Source organism: Xiphophorus hellerii, chromosome 8 (assembly GCF_003331165.1).
Source record: "Xiphophorus hellerii strain 12219 chromosome 8, Xiphophorus_hellerii-4.1, whole genome shotgun sequence".
Classification (NCBI taxonomy): Eukaryota; Metazoa; Chordata; class Actinopteri; order Cyprinodontiformes; family Poeciliidae; genus Xiphophorus; species Xiphophorus hellerii.
Genome location: NC_045679.1, coordinates 2196510 through 2216825, shown reverse-complemented (window position 1 = coordinate 2216825; position 20316 = coordinate 2196510). Strand labels below are relative to the sequence as shown.

Sequence of the window (20316 nt, the reverse complement as noted above, 5' to 3'; positions counted from 1 at the left end):
TTTGACATCAATTTCGGTTTATTTGGATCATGTGTTTAAACTTTTATTACTATTTTCCAGCAAAAGCAGCACAAAAAATTGCAGCACAAATCAAGTACAAATGTTAACACAAATTTTGTTAAATTTGAGTAAAGTGTTTGAGCTGGTTGACCTTTGAACTTTTATTAGTGTGTTTAAAGCAAAAGCAGCACAAACAAAAATTTCTGCAGCACAAATGTTTGACACCAATTTGGACGTAGAAGGCCGGTTAGCCTCTGAAAACTTTTCAATTAATGTTTTTAAAATGCTGGCAGCAAAAACGCGGCACAAACCTTAGATGCTAATTCTATTAGCTTTGAAGCAGGTTTGGGGGCCGGCTTCACTCAGGTCACTTATGTCCTGATTCTGCTTTCACTCTGAATGACTCCATGTTGTAGTTTGGCCGTAGTTTGGCCGTTAGCGGTGCTGGTCAGCGGTCTGAATCCAGCCGCTAAGCGCAGTGCGACAGGCTGAGCTTCAGCAGACCCTCGGTGTGCATCTTGTAGAGCAGCTTGAACTCGGCCGGCAGCTGGTGGGACTCCTGCCACTTGGTGGTGAACTTGGTGCCCTTCTTGTCGTAGTAATGGTACGGCAGCTCCTTCCCGGTGTTGGGGTCCCAGCCGAAGGGCCAGAACCCGTACAGGTGGATCTGGTCGCACATGGAGGACGCCAGCGTGTACATCAGGATCCCCGTGCTCAGGCGCTTCGGAGACAAATGCTTGGTTTTCCAGTAGCTGCAGAGAAAAGAACAGCAAAAATATCTATTTCAATCAATCAAGTTGGTTTGTGTAACACATTTCAGCAACAAGGCGGTTCAAAGAGCTTTACATCATAAAAACACAAAGTCATAGAATACAGTCAACAATTGTTTCAGCAAGAAATAGGAGCTTGTTTTAAATCAATAATTCCTTAATATTTATGAAAATATTCTGGTTTCCCTGCCAGATTATTTAACTTATAACAAGACGTTTTCCCATCTCATGTGTATTTATATTTTAACATTTAGAGAAGCAGTTTTATCAATATATTCTGGTGCTACCGGCCCTTTAAGAACATTCATGAACTTGATATGGCCTAAAATTAAAATGATTTTGACAGTAAACGGACTGGAGTTGGATTAAAACAAACTAAACGAGGCTGGTGTGAATTCATCATTTATCTTATCTTAGCTATTGGAGTTTAGTTTATGGATTTCCTTCATTTTGATTGGTTGGTGGCTGGCAGAAGGCGGGGCTTACCCAGACCCACCCTGTAAGAACCACCACTGATTAACAAAGTGAGAAAGAGTAAAATAAAATCTCCTCTTTTCCTGATTCAGCTTCTCAGAGGGGGAGACTCGCCACGCCGTCCCGGACAAAAGCGTCCAGGAGTCCTGGAGCTGCAGAAAGTGGTAATTCTCCCTCTGCAGGTAGATTTAATGGGATTGCTAAAGATTAGGTTACTGTTACAAGCTGCCTACTTATCTGAGACACCATTAAGCGCCGGACTTAAATCCCCCTCCACAGTTACAGCCGCCTTTCATTCCCTTCGTTAAATAGCCGCTTCCTCATAATCCGGCTTTGCAGGCTAAAGCTCCTCTCTGCTGTAAACATAAAGCGAAGCTACAACATGTTAGCTTCTGGAAGCCACTAAAAACAGGATCTGGGCGCCATAGTGAGACAAAATGATGGTTTTATTTCACAATCTGGAGGCTTCATGCACCTGGCAAAACTGCTCAATACATCATCTGAATATCAATGACATACAACTATAGATGAAATGGAGTGGCCTAGACAAAGTCCAGACCTAAAACTAAGTGAGAATCAGTTCAAAGTTGATGTGTCAGATGTTCTTCAGCCAGTGACGTGTTTAGGAAACAAAAACTAACCAAAATGTCTGCAAAGTGTTCACTCAGGAATACTTTATATATCCTCCACATTTTTCAGATTTTTATTTTTTTAAACAAATCTTAATAACTTTCCTTCAGTGTCAAAGTTCTGCGCTGCTTTGTGTTGGTCTGTCACATAAAATCCCAATAAAATCAGCTGATGTTTATAATTGGAATGTCACAAAACATGGACAAGTAGAAGCAGCATTAAAACTTTTGGAAGTGATTAAGATATTAAGATAAGATATACATTAAAATATTTTATACTTTAAAAAACATGAATAATTATTTCTGCTGGTGGCAGCTTCTCCAGTAGTGGGCACCGCTAACTAAAAAGTTAGTTTCACTAACCCTAAAGTGCAAATTGTAAAAATTAGTTCCGCTAACGCTAACGCTAAAGCTAAAGCTAAAGCGCTAACCAAAGGATATTTTGTGAACGTTAAGGCGCAGCACCAACATGGTGTTTAAACTAGTTAAACTTCAAACTTTAATCCCCTGAAAGTTTACAAAACAGCCGTGGAAATTACAGATTTGGAGTTTATCCATAAAAATTAATTATTGGAAGCTAAGTGTGTAAAATGTTTTCAAAGTTAGATAAAGTCCTGAATAAAATGTAGCTCCATTACTAGCGCTTTAGCAGAAATGTGCCCCCCTCTACCAATAAATCAATATTTAGCTGTTTTTGTTTATCAGTGTACTTGTAATTTTCGTCTGAATATTAAAGTTTGTTAAACATCTACAGCTTGGTAAGAAAATCTAAATCTATCCAGAAAACATTTTCAAAGTTAGCTAAAGCTAAAAATGAGCTCTGTTATTAGCAGATTATCTAAAGTTTGCTCAGCACTGCATTTAAAAGCCAAGTTTTCTCTAATAAAATGTGTCTTACTTGTTGATGTGCTGCATGATGTTTCCAGGCCAGGCCAACTGGACCTTCAGCTGGCCTCGATGTTCCACAAAGAAGTCCACCAGCGTCCTGGTCACCGTGGCCGAAGTGTGGAAGAAAAACGCTGGGATCCACAGGATGGCTCGGTCCAGCTTCTTCAGGCTCAGGAAAAAGTTGTTCCTGTCCTGCACAGTCAGCAGATTATTGTAGTATTTCTCCAGGATGCTGGGGTTAAAGGTCGTCATGTTGGTCCGACGACCAACGTCCTTCTTAAAAATCTCCGTTGGCGCGAAGTTGCATCGGAGGACAAAGTCGTATTGTTCTATCTGGGCCCCGCAGCGCGAGCCGGTGAGGATGCCGCTGTTCCCGATGACGGCGCAGACGTTGTAGCGCTTGTTGAGGACGGGCGAAACCTCCGGCAGCAGCGACCGGAAGTTCTCGCCGATGGAGTAGACATATTTATGGCTGGAATAGTCAAAGTGCATCAGCTGGCCGACTCTGACGGAGTCCCGGGTCAACGTGAAGTTACGGGGGATGTCGATGTGTTGAGAAATCTCCGTCCTGCAAGACAGAGACTTTTAATGGAAGCTCCTGGAAAAGTCTGATTATTTTATATAAAGTAAATCACAACAAAACTCACTTAAAAATACAGTTTCATATATTAATTAAAACTGTCACCATGTTGTGAAAGTACAATATGAGTCAGATAATCTGTGAAAAAATGAATTTCCTCCGATTGCCGTCTAAAGAAATGCACCAAAAACAACCAATCAGAGACAGGAGGCGGGTCTTTGCGCTGTCAATCAACCTTGTAAACGTGCTGTTAAATATGGTAATGATGAAAAACCAACTCACCATTACAGAAAAACCATTTATCTGCTGTCATTCATTGCCATGCTGATTAGCTTTAGCATTCACAACATGCTGTACTGATGGGACATGATTGACAGCGCTAAGCCCCGCCTCCTGGCTCTGATTGGTTGTTTTTAGTTAGCACTGGGAGAAGGCAGAGGAGCTACATTTTTTCACAGATTATCTGTCTCAATAAATAAGTAAAAAAACATTTTTTATAAAAGTTACACACTGCAGCTTTAAATAAACATGTTTAATAAAATATTTCCACATCTTTTTCTAAAACTTCCCAGTTTTCTGTAACTTTGGGTAATTTTCTGCCACTGTGACGCTTCAGCTGCTGTTTACTCCACATCCTGTGGCCGTTTTTACAACCTGCTGCGCCTCAGTGCTAAAAGCCTGTCAGGCTGTCGGCTGTCGTACCTCAGCTGTGTGAAAGCTGTGCTGTTGTACCTCCATTTAGAGGCGTTCTGCAGATCCTCGGTCAGAGCGTTGGACAGAGGAACGAAGTCTGGATCCAGGTACTTCATGGCCAGCTGGGAGCTGCACAGAGCAGAGCAGAGGATTAACTGGGTTTTCCTGCATCAGGAGTTTCAGTCGGTTCGTGTTTTCAGAAGCAGTTTAGCTTTTCTGCATGCAGACGCATCGGAGATGTAAAAAAACTCAAAGTTTCTGAATGTTTTATAAAGATAGTTGCTTCAAATTGAGACAAATTTAAGCAATAATCAGACAGGTTTAGAATTTAAACCAATCATGGAATTTTAATTTAAAGAAAAATTTGTCAAAACAATTTTTTAAAATGTTTCTTCAACAAATAACTCAATATTTTATTTTATTTATTTTTTGAAAAATGTATATTTCGCTGTCAAAGGCAAACAACTGTTTGATTTAATAAACAGTCAAATGCAGGGGGATTAATTTCAAACATGGATTATAAAATATTTCTCCTGTTCCAATTAACCTTTACACTGTAAAAACACAAAATCTTACCTGGTGTTTGTGTCTAGTTTTTAAGCAAATATCTCAGCCCACTTGAAATAACGCAAAACCAACTTAAGAGTAACTTTTTACTTTGCTAAAAAGTGACTTTTAATTTAATTTTGTCTTATTTGCACTAGAAACTAGACAAAAATGTTTGGTAAAATTTGTGTTTTTGCAGTGTAACTCAGTAAAACCTGTCTGATTACCTGCTTATATCTCTTAAAGGGCCAGAAGCACATTGACATCTGGATTAAACTATCATAATAAGATGAATTTTGACAGAATTAGACATAAAAATGTTATTTATTTGTTGGTTATCAGAATATTGGAGCTAAATTGCTTCTAAAAGCTGCAGCAACAAAATCTTTGTGTTCCTTCAGAAAACCAGATGCATTAAAATCATTTTCATTTACGCTGTCGGCTCAGTGTAAATGCAGACTCAGGCTCTTTTCTGTATCTGAAATATTCTTATTTATTCAAAGCGCAAATAACTTCAAAGTTGTGCTTAGAAGTTAGTAAGAAAGCCAGAAAGTTGCAGCAACGTTGCCCATCTTAACAAGTTGTTAGCAGAATCCAAATGTTTTATAAAATATTATGTTTTTCAGTTTTTACTGAATTTGATCATTTTTTAAAAACTTTAAATGTTTTTCCAACATCTTGAAATATTTTAAATTCACTTGTTAAGATGAACAGTTTTTGTAGTAAAAGAAAGTAAAAATAAATTCTCCTTCAGTCAAATCTCTACTTATTGAATTAGTAACTTGTGTAATATTTATTTTTTATAGATTTCTAATGAAGATTTTTCATCAATAAAGTGATTTGCTTAAAATATAAATGTTTAAAATATAATAAAATAGTTTTTATATTGTTCTAAGATTTGACACATTTAACTGATTATAAACAATAAAAAACTAGAAATGCTACGTTAGCTAGCTTTGCCGTTTTCTCGCCTTTTTCACCAACTTTTTTCAGATAAGTTTCTTTGAAAAAGCAACTCTAGCTTTGTAAAATAAAACATCTGTAAAAGTCTGAATTATAAACTGTATTTCGATTATATTTTTATGGTAAATAGAAAATTTACCAACAAACTATAATGCTAACATGTAAGAAACTATGTTTGTGTTTTCCCGCCTTTTTCTTAAGCGCAGTCAGTTAGCATAAGCATGTTAGCATCCTTATATGCATTGGAAAAGGTTTTTAAAAAATAGTTTAAAACTGCTATAATAGCTATGCTAACACACATTTTAAAAAGTTAAACTCTGTTTAATAATTCCAAAAAACAAATCTGGATCTTTTATTACAGTATGAAAAATAATCACGTGAAATTAGAGAAACAGGAAGTTAAAAGTGTCTTCAGTTACCGGCTCATTCATGTTGGCAAACAGATTATTTCAGGCAGAAAGAAGCAGTGCTGAATCAGAAACAGCATGAGATACTAAAAAATATGAATTCATCGCTCAAACGCAAGGAAATTGTTTTTGTATTTAATGTCAAAGGTTTATAAAAGTGCATTTTTTGCATTTTCTTTTACTAACCAACTTTTTTCCATTAAAAAGTATATTTTCAATCTCTTTCCATTGATGCTGTTCCAAAGTCAACACCACCAGACTAAACGTTGCCAAGGCAAAGTCAGCGTCTTTGGCTCAACTTTGCTTTGTCTCATCTGTGAAACAAAGTTGTTGCAGTCGGCTGCAGATTTATTCATTTTGGTTTGTTTTTCAGCCAAACGGAGATGAAGCAAAAGCTGCTGGTTGTAGTCAGAGGAGGCAGACGGGTAGAAAACATCGCTCTGTATTCACCTCAGGTCGGGTTTACGAGGTGGCCTCTCGCTGCAGCAGAGATGTAAAAAACAACAACAATACAAAAACATCTGACTTCTCAGCTTTAAACCGACACCAGTGGCTCTAAAATCACATCAGAGCTCAGCATGTAAATATAAAATAAAAAAACTGCTTGATTTAACCGGCCTGGTTCTTTATAAAGCCTGGAAACTAAAATAATAAATAATAATATTAATAAATGTAAAGAAATTAAGATGTTTTGCACAGTGCTGTAATTTAAATATAGAGTTGCTAATCTGAGTAATAGAAAAGAGATTTCAAACTAGCTAAAAAGGTCAAAGGTCTAAAACAACCAGTGATGAGAAAATCCATTAGATACGAACATAAAGTGTATAAAAGTATTTAATCCTAGGATGTTTTACCTTTTATTGATTTTATAAATCTATCAAGAAAAAATATGTTGCTAAAGTGCCACTCCAACATATTTAGGGAAAGTCAATGCTAACTCGCTATACCAAAGTGGTATTTAGTGGAAGTTAATGCTAAACATGAAACTAATGCTAAGGATAAATGCATTAAATTGTTTTCAAAGTTAGCAAAAATCTCAAAGCATTAATCAAAAAATTAGCTCTGCTATTAGCATATTAGCGGATTTTGCCTCATTCTAATAATGTAAACATAAAGTTCCTCAGTAGTAACATTTGAAACTTGACATGCTAACTCTAGCATGTAGTGTAGTGCATCCAAACAGAACCTCTGCTACGCTAATGACCCACCTGTCTCGCACCCTGACACTAGGACAGACCCACTCTAGTTTCAGAGGAACCGACTCGGACCGTTACACGAGTTTGGTACAGCACCGTGCAAACGTTCATATTCTCCCCAGAGGTTTCAGTAAAAGCTGCAGAGGAAAGTCAACAACACCAAAACACTGATGCTCAGTTCTGAGCAGAAGTTTTAAAGCATCCCTCACTTCTTCCTGTCTTCTTTGAATTTTATTTTCAATATTTTAGATATGCTCTATGAAAAACAGACGAGGTTCCGCTGTACTGTGGGCATATCTCAGTTCCAGGCCCATGAAACTGTCACTAACAGATAAACATCTAAAAAACATAACATTAGCAGAAGCTAACGCTACTTTGAAATCATCAGTGTTCAGTTTTACTTCTGTAAACAGTAATTATTAGCTTTAAACAAATGCTTTGTTTTCAAACTAAACATGTAGCTAGCCAGTTCAGTATTCAGATAGAGAGCAACATAATTTACTTAAAACAAAGCTATCTAGGTTGCAAACTACATATTTAGTTAACAAGCTAATAGTTAGCTCTAACTACATATTTGTTTTAAACTAAATGTTAAACTTGCTAACTATGTTGTAATTAAAGCTTCATGTTTAACTTGCTAAGTGGTTAGCTAACTAGATAACTGTTTTGTTTTAAGTTAAACGTTTAGCTTTCTCACTAACTACTGAACTTGCTAGCTAAATATTTATATTTAAGCTACATATTTAGCTTGCTAAATAGTTAGCTAACTTACTAACTGTTTTTGTTTTTAGCTAACTATAGCTTTAGTACTACATTTTGAAATTGGTATGTAAATATTTAGATTGAAGCTACATATTTAGCTTGCTAAATAGTTAGCTAACTTACTAACTGTTGTTGTTTTTAGCTAACTATAGCTTTAGTGCTACATTTTGAAATTGGTATGTAAATATTTAGATTGAAGCCATAGTAGCTTGTTAGCTAAATGTATTTTTAAAGCTAAATATTTATCAGTAAATATTAAACTTGCTATAGTTTAATATCACACCTGTGCGAGTCTACCTGGCTGTCAGGTGAAAAATATGTTTATATTTGAGGCTTTGGAAGTGAAGGATGATTTAAGACTGAGGATCTGTGAAATGATGAGTCAGGTTTTATTTTCAGAGCAGCCAATGAAAACAGAGCAGGCCTCATCAGAACCTCCTCTGGACTCACCGGAACCCCGTGTGGAACATGTACATCCTGGGGCCTCCGTTGGGTCCGTACCGCGGGGATCCGGGCAGGAAGTCCTTCTTGATGGACACGTAGCTGATGAGCGACAGGATGAGCAGCGCCACGCTGAAGATGATGAGCCCCAGCGCGCTGGCGATGCGCACCATCCTGCCGCGCCGCGGGCAGCCGCCGTCCCGGACCAGAGCCTCAGCGAGCGGCCGCAGCGCGACGCGCAGCGCGGACAACCAGGCGCGTCGCATCGGCGCGCCGCATCTGCGCACCGCGTCTGCGGCGGAGCTAAGGGCGTTTGTCAGAGGTCCATGTGGGGGTGGAGGGAGGAAGGGTTCCGGGTGGTGTTACCTCACTGAGGCCGCGCTGGACACTCCGCAGCTTCACCGACTACCTGAATGCGTGACGCGTTCACGGCCCGCTCCTCCTGCAGGGTGGAAATCCGAGCAGAAGCTGGAGGGTTTCCCCGCATCCATGGCGGCTCAGATCGGATTCATAATCCTCCTGCAAGGCGCCGAGATCAGGGAGGCAGCGAGAAGATGGATGCTGCTCTTCATCTGCATCCTCCGCCTCGGTCTCCTTCCTCCTCCTCCTCCTCCTCCTCCTCCTCCTCCTCCTCCTACTCCTCCTCCTCCTCCTACTCCTCCTCCTGCTGCTGCTGCTGGTTCAGGCTGATTAATTAAACTGGTGTCGCTTTAAGGAGAAAGCAGCTCCTGTAAGGCTGTAATCAGATAAACAAGCAGCAGCGGCAGCAACATCCGAGGCGAAGCTCCGGGAGAGAAAGGACAGCGTCCCGCCGCGCAGTCAGACAAATGTCTCCAGAGACCGAAAAATAACTCCGATCCACCTGAACGCAGCAGAAACAGGCAGCAGCGCCAGAAGAGATTCACGTAGCTTCATTAAAACCTTAAAACATGGTTCCGTTTATTTAGTTTATATAAGGGATTTTCTACATTTATTTCACCTGCTTGTGATTAATTGTTCATTTTTACAGCAGATGAACCTGGAAGGACATTGAGAAGCAAATGAGACTGGTGACCTCATTTGACCCCAGAATGTTTCCCCTCATCATCACCTCTCCACCACCGTGCTCTGCAGCTGGAATCAGCAAGACCTCAATGTCAGATAATAATCAGTTAGCAAGTTAAATATTTAGAAATGATGCTGAATATTTAGCTTCCTGTTAACTTAGGAAGCCAAATATTTAGCTAGCAAGTTTTATATTTAGCTTGTTAACTAAATATTTAGCTAGCAAGTTTAATATTTAGCCTGCTAACTAAATATTTAGCTAGCAAGTTTTATATTTAGCCTGCTAACTAAATATTTAGTTAGCAGACAAATTATTTAGCTTCAATCTAAACATTTATCTAGTATTGTAAATATTTAGTTTGCTGACCAAATACGTGGTTAGCAGGCTAAGTATTTAGCTTCAATCAAAATACTTAGCTAGCAAGCTGATGTGTTCGCTAGCTAATTAAGCTCATCAGCTAGCTAGCTAATTATTTAGCTTACTAACTAAATATTTAGTTAGCAAGCTAAATATTTGGATACAAACTAAATATTTAGCTCAACACTAATTTGTTTGAGTCAAATCTTAAGCTTGCTAACTAAATATTATGTTTGTAATATAAATATTTAACTTGCAAGCTAAACGTTTAACTAACTAAACGAGCTTCAAACTAAATAAATATTTCGATAGCAACCTAAACATGTATTTCAAGCAGAATATTTAGTTTGTTAAACTAAATATATAGTTTTCTAATTAAATATTTGATTTTATGCAGATAAAATAAACCAAATTTTTGCTGTTTTTGATTTTCCAGCTGAGCCTGACGCTGACCGGTCAACCTGTGAAGTTGATCACCTGGATATTTTCCCATAATTCCCTGGGAAGTGAGAATCGTGTCGTTAAACTTTCACTCAGTTTTTCCTCTTCGTTTGGTGAATAATAAAAGTTCAGAACAAACTGAGCAGACGCATCATTTCCCTTCACTCTGGCGCCTGGAGATGAAACTCAGGAAGTAACTGTTGCCTTTATCCTGGGAGCCAAACTGGGATAAAGAGAATAAATGAGACAGGCTGATGGGAAAACACGCACACACACACACACACACACACACATGGCTGTCTGCAGTGTGAGTGATGTACAGGCAGCGCCGTCCTCCATCACTGCAGTGGACATAACGAAGCACCACATCCTGCCCGTTTCCACTCAGCTCATCTCCAGCCTCAATTCGGAGGCGGCCATGATGAATCACGAGACGCCGACGCTGGATTCCTCAGCCTGACCTTGAACATTCGGCCGCAGCTTCGTTAAAACCAGATAATAAATACCTGCCGGACCCAGACGGAGTTATTTTTAGCAGCTTTCTGTCCGTCTGCAGCTTCAAAAGCTGAATTAGAGACAGAAACTAAAACTAACGAGTGGAGGAAATCTCAAAGTTGATGTTTATATTCAGGTTGGTCATTTCTGAATATGAAAACACATTTTCACTCAAATTAAAATGTAACTTTCCAAACTGCAAAAACACAAAATATTACAGAGTATTTTTAGTACGCTTAAAGACAAAACTAACTTAAAAGTAACTTTTCAGCAAAATATAGGAGCTTTTTTTTAATCAAAAAATTCCTTAACACTGATTGTAAAAACTAGTTAAGTGAAAATCTGTTATGCAACTAGTACTTTTGAATATTAGCTCCAAGGTAACTAAAGATTTAGTTAGATGTGAAATAGATCATATTTAGTGCTATAAGCTAGCTGTACATGTAGCTGTAATTAGCTTAAATATATATTTTGGAGCTAAATAATTAGATATTGAGTTTTAAATATTTAGCCTGCCACCTAATTTAGTTTAGAAATTAATATTTAGCTACTAAATATTTAACTTGCTAATTAAATATTTAGCTTGAAGCTAAATATATTTTTTCTTAAACCTAAATTATTCGTTTTTGTCTCTGAAACCAGAAGCAGAAACCAGCGTGTTCCACAGACATCCTGGGTTTATTTGATGTTTTATTTTCTGGTGTTTGATTGTTGGTTTATTATTTTCCTCACATCCTCCGTTTATAAGTCTGTCGGTTCTTCATTTATCTGAGGCTCGGAAATCAGAACCTGCTGCTGGTTTCGCTCATGAGTCCGACTGTAAACAGTATCGATCGGTTCTGACACGAGTCGCCATTGATCTGATCCGTGACGACAAACTGAAATGGGACAGAGCTCAGATCATTTCATAGCAGGACCTGCAGGATTCTACGCATTTCTGGACCAGGGACTCGAAACGAGGGTCAAAAGGTTAAAGCAAAGATGCTGATAGTAAATTATAAAACAAGTCAGATTAGCTAAACATTAAATTACCCTAAAGATGGAGACAGGAGCAGTTGAATGTAAATGGAGTCCTGATGTTTGACATCCAGAACCTGGACATGTTGGTATTAACCAGAACCTGGACCTGAAACAGCAGAACTGGAACCGGGCCCAGTTAGTGTCCATCACAACCAGTAGAAACTGATGTGTCTGAATCTCTAGAATTAGAGGATATGGAAACGTTTGGAGTGAATTCTGCACAATCAGTGAGAAATGATGGTAAACATGAACACAAGAGACAATTTCAGTTCAGTTTAAACCAGGATGTACCAGCACCGGTACCGGAGGAAGACCACTGGTACTGGAGGAAGACCACTGCTACCGGAGGAAGACCACTGGTACCGGAGGAAGACCCAGAATGATACAAGTCCATGTGATACCAGACAAGTCAAATGTCCAGAGAAACATCCGTTCCAAAGCTACTGATAAACTGTGTAACAATCAAGACACCAACATTAAAAGTTGCAGGAGACGATCTTGTGGTCCTTTCATTGGTCTGCAGTTGAACTGCAAAGGAAAACCATTTGCTTTGACTTTAGATTTGGGCTTTAGGGAGAGTTGGTATCTCCACTGGTTTTAGTGGCAGAGCACCAGTTTCTAGACCAGGGGTGGCAGTTCTGGTCCTGGAGGTCCGGCGTCCTGCAACTCTTAGACGTTTCTCTGGTCCAACACACTAGAATCCAACAGCTGAATCTCCTCTAAGTGCAGTCAGGTTCTCCTGCTGATGACCTCATTATTTGACTCAGGTGTGTTGAAGTAGAGAAACATCTAAAGGTTGCAGGCGACCGGGTCTCCAGGCCCGGAGTTGATATTTATACCGATATATTTTGGATCGCTAGTAAATATTTCCAGATATTTTAGTCACTTTTCTTTTACTTGTTGACGTCTAAAAGGTGTTCAGAAGTTGGTTATTTGCCTTTTTTCCTTTCCTAACACATAGAGAAGAGAAACTTTAAATGTGTTAACAGCTTTTTGTGGTAATTATTGATGAGAAGAATAAAAAACTTTAGGACTAATTAAAGAAATAAACTCGGAGTGGTTTTCTTCAGGTCATACTCAACATTTCTCTCCTTCTAAACAAAGCCGTCATAAATGGCCTAATCCAATCAAATCCTTCTCTAAATCATTCAGAAGTCAGTCTGAATTCAGGTCCACTGAAGAACCTGGAGGTTTAGCACTGCGGACGGAACGACGGCTGAGGAACAGATTTATTAATCATCTTCAGAGGAAATGATCTGAAAAATGACAATCGATATTTTTCACTCACTGACTGGGCTGGTTGATCATTGACTCGGATTTTAAGTGGATCCCAGTTTGGACTGGAGTTCACACAAACACTCCCAGTTTGCCACTGGGTGCCCGGCGTCTAACTGGTGGTTGATATCACTGTTTGTTTTTGGACAATGGCTCCTGGTTGATCTATTTAGCGCTGATGAAACAGCAGGAAACTTTTGGTTCCATGTTGGAAACATTCATGAGGGGATTTCTTCACAGCTGGACGCAGAATAATATTTCTGGGAATTTAGTTTATGAGTTTTGAGCTCTGCAACATTTATGTGAAATGAGATTTATGGGTTTGACACAAAACATGTGGAGCAAAAACTGTTTTTATTCTGATTCATGTTCAGGGTAAAAATTTAGATTTTCTGTTGTTTTTTTTAAAGAAAAGCTAATTGCTGCTTGCTAACGTTAGCTAGCTAAACGGAAACATGAAGAAAATTCTTCTTCCTAAATACGAGGGGAAAATGGTGCAGCATGAGAAAGACAATGCTAACTGCTACTTGCTAATGGATGGATGGATGGATGGATGGATGGATGGATGGATGGACACAGATAGAATAAAATGGTAACTTGTTTCTCTCTCCTCTCCTCTTCTTCCTCATTCTTGCTGTGATTTCATACCCAGACTCCTCCTCCTCCTCCCCCTCCTCCTCCTCTTCCTCCTCCTCCTCCTCCTCCTCCCCCTCCTCCTCCTCTTCCTCCTTCTCTTCCTCCTCCTCCTCCTCCTCCTCGTCTTCCTCGCCGCCCCCTGCTGGTAGGCAGTAATATGTAGAGATGATGATCTATTGATTTCAGCTCCAGGGATGTTTGACAAGCAGGCGGGTTGGAGGTTGGAACCTGACTTGTTCAGAAACCGGCGGGCGGAAACCAGACGGAGGGCGACTCCGTTACTTCCTGCCTCGCCGCCGTCCAGCTCTGGAATCCGTTCCGACGTTCCAGTTTGATCCTTTCTGCAGCAGAAGGAGGAAACCTGCTGATCGATGTCAATAAAATGTTCGATATTTACGGCGCGATGTGGACAGACGGACCAACTGTGTGTGAAAAATCCTCACAGGGATCTGAAGACGTAGGAAAATCCTGCTTCAGTTCTACGGTTTTATTAATCAGAGCTGAAAATGATCAGATCTTAAGATTTGGACTTTGACTACGCCATTGCAACTCCTTAAAGGGGCAGTATCATGTAAAACTGTCTTTAAAATAATATTCCTTCATCACAAACATAAATGATTTTTTTCATGCATGTTTGAAGAATCCCTTAATCTCCATGGCAACCATTCAGCTGCACAAAACGCCTGGGTGGACTTAGCCCCGCCTTCAGGGCGCAGCTCCGCCCCCATTCAGCTCCTTCAGACTAGCCAGCAGCAATTAGCAAACACCTGGGCTCATTCTCAGAGTATCGCTGGTATAAACATCGTTAAAGGGTTAATAGAGGAGCCATGTTGGGTTGACTTCCTGGAGGCAGAGCTTCAGAAAGAACAGAAGCTTCTTAAAGAGACAGAGGCTCAATTTGAAGGTGTTAAATCAGGTCATCTTTGATGCATGTAACAATTTATAACAACTAAAAGAACATAGTTAATTAATTCTGTTATAAAATATATAAAACTGTCCCTTTAATTTTTCTGAGTTTCCTCCACAAACTTCAGCCAGAAAAATAATCGTAGATTTCAGTAAAACATGTCAATATTTTCACTAAATATTCCAATAACAACATTGATTAGTAATATTCTTGAGCTGAAGTCAGGGGCCATGGAAAACCAGCAGAGGGGCCGCACACGGCCCACGGTCCACACGTTGAACCTCCCTGTTCTAAACTGTTCAGAAGGTAAAAATCGTCTCGTCAGCCATTTTAAAGGCGTCTTTTAGAGGACTGAGTGCTTACGGCTGCATGTTTCTACCACATGTCAGCCTGTAAATCAGCTAATCAGCGCAGCAGGCAGGACATGTCGGGTTTGTGAACATGTGTCTGCGAACGCACCCTCTAACTAAATGGACGGGTCTAATCACCTCAGAGGGAAGAACCTCTTCCCCCGACCGCCGCCTCTTAACGGATCCTAACGGCCCCCAGCGCTCGCCGTTTCCTACTGAGAAATGAAATACACCACTAATGGTTTATCACAAACACGGCTAATGCTTTACGCAGACCTCTTACCATTAATAAATGATGACTTGTAAAAGGGGGAAGGGGAGCAGTGAAAGTTGGCGGACCCTAAGAGGCTGGAAGTTGGATCGGTGTCAGAAATTAAACAGAAAAAGGAACTTTGGGTTTGTCTCATTTTGTAACAACCAGGCGGTTAAATGCTGCTGCTTTTCCTCAGCGATTGGTTAAAACCGGCGAACAGAAGATTAATCAGAACATCAGACGCAGAAACTGAACCTTCAGTTTCAATCAGAGCAAATAAAACAGGAAATAAATGTTTATGAGCTGAAATCCTGTTTCCTGAGTCAAGTTTGGAGAATAAACTGAAATAAATTTATTTTTCCACGTTTCACCCACAGAGTTCAGAAAAAGAGTAAAAAAAGAGAAAAAACACTCATCCTCTCATTTATCCACTCATCCTCTCATTTATCCACTCATCCTGTTTGTTTCTCTTCCTCTTTTCATCCACTTATCCTCCGTATTTATTTTCATTTTTGCTTTTCATCCCATTTATTCTCTTTATTTGTATTTTCAGCTGATTTTTATTCCATTTTTCTTCCTTTGTTTCTCATTATTTCTGTCTTCCATTATTACTGACTTTATTTTTATTTTTATTTCCATCCTCCTTATCTTTCTTCTCTCTCTTTATCCAGTTTTCATCCTTCTTTCTCCTTCTATCCCACTGATTCTTTTATTTCTGACTCGGCCCGGTCCGGCCCGCTCCCCGGCCCCGGCCCGGTCCGGCCCGCTCCCCAGTGTCCTCATTAACCTGACCCTCGCAGGCCGCCGTTCATCTCTCCTCTCCTGTAATAACATCCTCGCCCCGTCGCATCGTTTAACTTTTTCAATTAAAAGACGAGACCCGCTCTATTAACCCGAGTCGCCCTGGTGTCATTTTTCCCGTCCTGCGGGGCCTCTGGGACCGGGCCCGCGGCGAGGCTCCCGTTGCCGCGGCAGCAGGCGCGAGGCGTTGGGGTGAGTTATGGCGCCGGCATGGAGAGGGCAAATCATAAGTTTCTGCCTCGTCCCGCCGCTGATCTGTGAGGAGGGAGATAAAGAGAGACGGCTACATGAGGAAAGGCTGCAGGGGTCGCGACCTCTACCTGTCCAGCCTCTCCTTGTCTTTATCCTGCTGCAGCTCCAACTGAGTCTTCTCTGATTTTTATCCACATTTACAAACTATTCTGGGAATTTATTGTAAATTACGCTGTAAAAATGTTAAAAACGTTAGCATGATAATATTTGTCAGTTTCACTCCTGGCATCATTTAAGCTCAATTTTGATCCGTTTTAATTTAAACTGCAACAGAACCGAGCCGTAGTTATAGTCCATTCTACGACTGAAACAATCAGATTAATCGATTAATAAATCAATCGATCAATCACTAACTGAAGAACATTTACTGAAAGAACAACACAATCAGAGCAGAAATTAATCAGAAACTGTGAAAAGAAATAAATAAATTTAGCATTTAAGATTAAAAAAAACTTTAGTTTGTAAATATTTCCTTGGTTTTTGGTGGTTTTCCTGCCTGAAGGTTCCGGTAAACCTGGTTCTGTTTGGACCAGATGTTTTCCCACCTCACAGTCTTGGTTTGATTTGGACCAGAACTTCACCACCTGCTCCACCTCCAGCTGCTGTGGTTCTGACCCAAACCAACCTGTTCCCCTCCTGGCCTGTGGGGGCGCTGCACCAAGAACCACTGAAGACACTGAGAGCAACTTCCTTCTTCACCAGATGGAAACAAGATGGAGGCATCAGATTTTAGTGTTGGAGGATTTCTCCTGCTGACGCTAGACTAGCATGTTTGTTTTGATTGTATTTACCCAGAATGCCCTGTGCTGTAGTCCACTTCCTGTTTTTGGAGCGGTCTCTGGTCCTCTTGGCGTTCACATATACCTTCAAACCGAACCAGAGTTCACTTCAACCAAACCGAAACCCAAACTCTAGACGGACCAGAGTTTGATTTTTTGGTCGATTAGTTTTCAGATTTCCTCAAACAAACTGGACTTTCTGAACCAATAATCTTGTTTCTGATTCAGGATAAAGTCACAAGCTGTTTTGTTCTCCAGACATTCAGCTGCTCATCCTGTGAATTATTTCCCCTCAACCGTTTTTCCGTCTAGATAACAAGCAGAAAGCAGCTGCCATCATTTTAACGACTTTTAAATAAATCCATGTTCTCCTTTAAATTTATTCTAAATCTTCTTCCTGTCAGATTGGGGATGAGTTGGATGAATCCTGGACCATCTGCAGGTTTTAAACACCTCACCTCTCTGCTCCCTGCAGACGTGATGCATCGCCATGACTTCACCATCCTCTGCTTTAATGAAGGTCACCTTGCTTTGGACAAACCACCTTTTCCTGCCGACAAGCAGCTCATTCCTGATGATTAACCAGTAGATCCATCTCTAATGTTTAAGGGTCAAACTGGGAACAGAGTCCAGTCCAGGACAGAAAAATGAAACAAAACACACTTCCTGCACAGATTAGCAGCTGTACAGCAAACCAGCTGCCATGGAGGTCAAAATGACTGCAATGTGTTGGAAAGATAAGAAAGAGACTGGAAACACGACCAGAGCTGCTAACCTGTTAGCCTGAGATCAGGTTCAACATGAACACAAACAGGGAGATTCAAAGCTTCCAGAAAATAAAATATGACTAAATTAGACCTGAGGAACTGAATCCAACTGAGGTTTGGAACCGTTAGATAGATGATGCTACAGTCAGAGCAACTAAAAGAAGAAAAACTTCGTCTTTAAAATACAAGCAGGTCTCGTCGTAAACCTGGATTCCCTCCAGATCTTCTTTTCAAAATGGCTCATGGTGAATGCTAATGTTAGGATAGCTAACGCTAACAGATAACAACTAGCATTGTCTTTCTAAACAGGAAGTCATGCTGCAACGTTTCCCTTCAGGCATGAAAAAAGAATTTTGTTTGCAGAAAATTTTCACTTTTTGCCTTTTGCTATTGCTTAGCTAGCAAAAAGCAACTAGTATCTATCTATCTATCTATCTATCTATCTATCTATCTATCTATCTATCTATCTATCTATCTAAAAACAATAATTGATCAGTAAAGGTTAGCAGCTCTTCCATCCTGTTTGTTGTTTGGCCTCCAGGCCAGCAGGGGGCCCTGAAGATTCTACAAAATCTGCTTCACAGACAGATGAGAGTTTGTTTTACAAATCCAGTTGGAATCAAAGTAAATCGTAAAAATCTTTTGGACGTTTCACTGCAACGTTTTCCTTTCCCACAAAGAGAAGAAACCGTCCACTAGGTTTGAACCGGGGTGTGTGTGGTGTGTGGTGTGTGTGTGTATGTGTGTGTGTGTGTGGTGTGTGTTTGCGTGTGTGATCACATCGAGATGTGCTGAAAACAATCGATCAGTAGGTTTGCTGTGGCCTCTCGCCAGCGGCTCCAACACTCTGCTCTGTTCTCATCAATACTTCCATTCAGCCGGCCTCGGGGCCCCGGGCCCCCCACAGTTAGCACGTTTATTTTTAGAGCGCCAACGCCGCCTCTCCGCCCCGATTGGACAGCTCAGAGAGCAGCTCAGGGGTCTGAGCTTTGTTTATACACGACAGGAAGCCCAGAAAGGAGAAACATGGGACTGCATTAGGGCCACCAAAAAAAATTAATAAAGTTAATAAAGTTCTACATTTAATCTCAGAATTTGGATTTTTTTTGTCAGTTTATCTCAAGATCCAAATAAATAACCAAACATTCTTAGATCCACGTCTATTACGACAGCAAATCAGGACAATTGTAGACAGAAGAAAAGGATTTATTTCCATAAAAAACAGAAATGTTTAGATTCATTTCAGAAATATTCTAGAAAAAATAAGAAAATTGTTTCAGCTCAAAACTTTGTAAATTTGTGAGTAAAAAATTCAGAAATTTTTAGATTAATCTCAGGAATTTTCCACAAAGAAAAGTAGAAAATTTTGGACTTTTGAAACTAGAAAATGTCCAAAAATTTTTTTTATAGAAAATATGTAAAATTTCTGAAATTTACTCCTTTTTTAATCTACAACGGCCCTAAATCTCAGTCATAGTTAATTAAATAGTTAGTATATGAAAACAATCACATAACTAAAGTCTGTCCCAAATTTATTTGGAAGATTTGAGTTTTCAGAAGTTTGAGGTTTTACATTTAACTCCAGATTCACTAATTCAGTCTTTTCATATAACTGACTGATTTTTTCTGCTCCTAAACTTTCCAGCTCCTAATTTCTGTCACACACGGCTGGATCAGGACATTAGCCTCAACTGGAGCTTGATTAATTAGTGCTTAATTGGTTGTCATGTCACCGACCAATGGCGCGACGGCACCCTGGGGTCCGGGTGAGACAGGGGACAGCAGGGAAGAAAAGGACAGAGAGGAAATCTGCTCTGCTGTCCAGGCAGCAGGTTTCAGTTTTAACGTTAGTTCAACATTTTCACTCATTTAGCCAAAACTGCAGCATGTTTTCAATAATGATCTCTGCTGCTGGGTTGGACGACATGCACTATATTCAAAAGTCAAAAATTAAAAAGAAGACATTTCTGAGTTTGAAAAGTAGAAATTTTGTGAGAACGTACTCAGAAATTTTGAGATCAATCTAAAAAAGGAAATAATCAACGAGGAAAGTTTGAAAATAAAAAGAAATGTTAGAAACAAATTCCTGAATTTTGAGATTAATCTCAGAAAATTTCCAGAAGAAACCAGGAAATTTTTTAATTTGAAAAGACTCAGAAATTTTGAGGTTCAACTCAAACATTTTCTAGAAAAAAAAAGAAAATTTTTGAGTTTCAAAGTAAAAGCCTTTTTGAAATTCACACAATCAGGCAGCGACGTGACTTAATGCGTCGTAACGGCGTCTGCAGGAGCGCGTCGCTAGCGTTAGCGGCTAATTGTTGCGCTCAGGTCAAAGTTCAGTTTGGTCTCAGATGGTCTGTAAAATCAGACATCCAGATGTTTCCAGTGAATCAGATAAATCACTATAAACGCCATGAAGCCGATTAAACGCCGTTAAAAAACACAAAGAGCTTCAGCTTCACGTTTTGGGTTCAGTTTCTAAAGTCGTGTGAATGTTTTGGTCTAATGAGGGTTTTTATGAAAGACCCCCTGCAGGGAGGCATAAAGTCCATTGAACTGAATTGAATTGTTCGTCTCTCTGATCTCTGG

The 20316-nt window shown here is 39.8% G+C and overlaps 1 protein-coding gene and 1 long non-coding RNA gene across 5 annotated transcripts; one reads left to right on the top strand and one right to left on the bottom strand.

Annotated features, from left to right (window-relative positions):
* On the bottom strand, positions 1–9480 carry st8sia3 (ST8 alpha-N-acetyl-neuraminide alpha-2,8-sialyltransferase 3). Of its 4 annotated transcripts, none has more exons than XM_032570656.1 (5): positions 8359–9480; positions 6401–6430; positions 4074–4163; positions 2772–3329; positions 1–752 (listed from the first exon to the last, which is right to left on the bottom strand). In XM_032570656.1, exons 1-5 carry the CDS (start codon positions 8613–8615, stop codon positions 470–472), a joined length of 1218 nt encoding a protein of 405 aa, XP_032426547.1. In that variant the 5' UTR covers positions 8616–9480; the 3' UTR covers positions 1–469. The 4 variants fall into 4 exon arrangements, with proteins under 4 accessions (XP_032426547.1, XP_032426545.1, XP_032426549.1 ...); XM_032570654.1 differs by having other exon boundaries at positions 4044–4163; positions 8359–9259; XM_032570658.1 differs by lacking the exon at positions 6401–6430.
* On the top strand, positions 9371–10334 carry LOC116724882 (uncharacterized). The gene is made up of 2 exons (XR_004340291.1): positions 9371–9484; positions 10188–10334. It is a non-coding gene; the product is annotated as an uncharacterized LOC116724882 (long non-coding RNA).
* The last annotated feature ends 9982 nt before the right edge of the window (positions 10335–20316 follow it).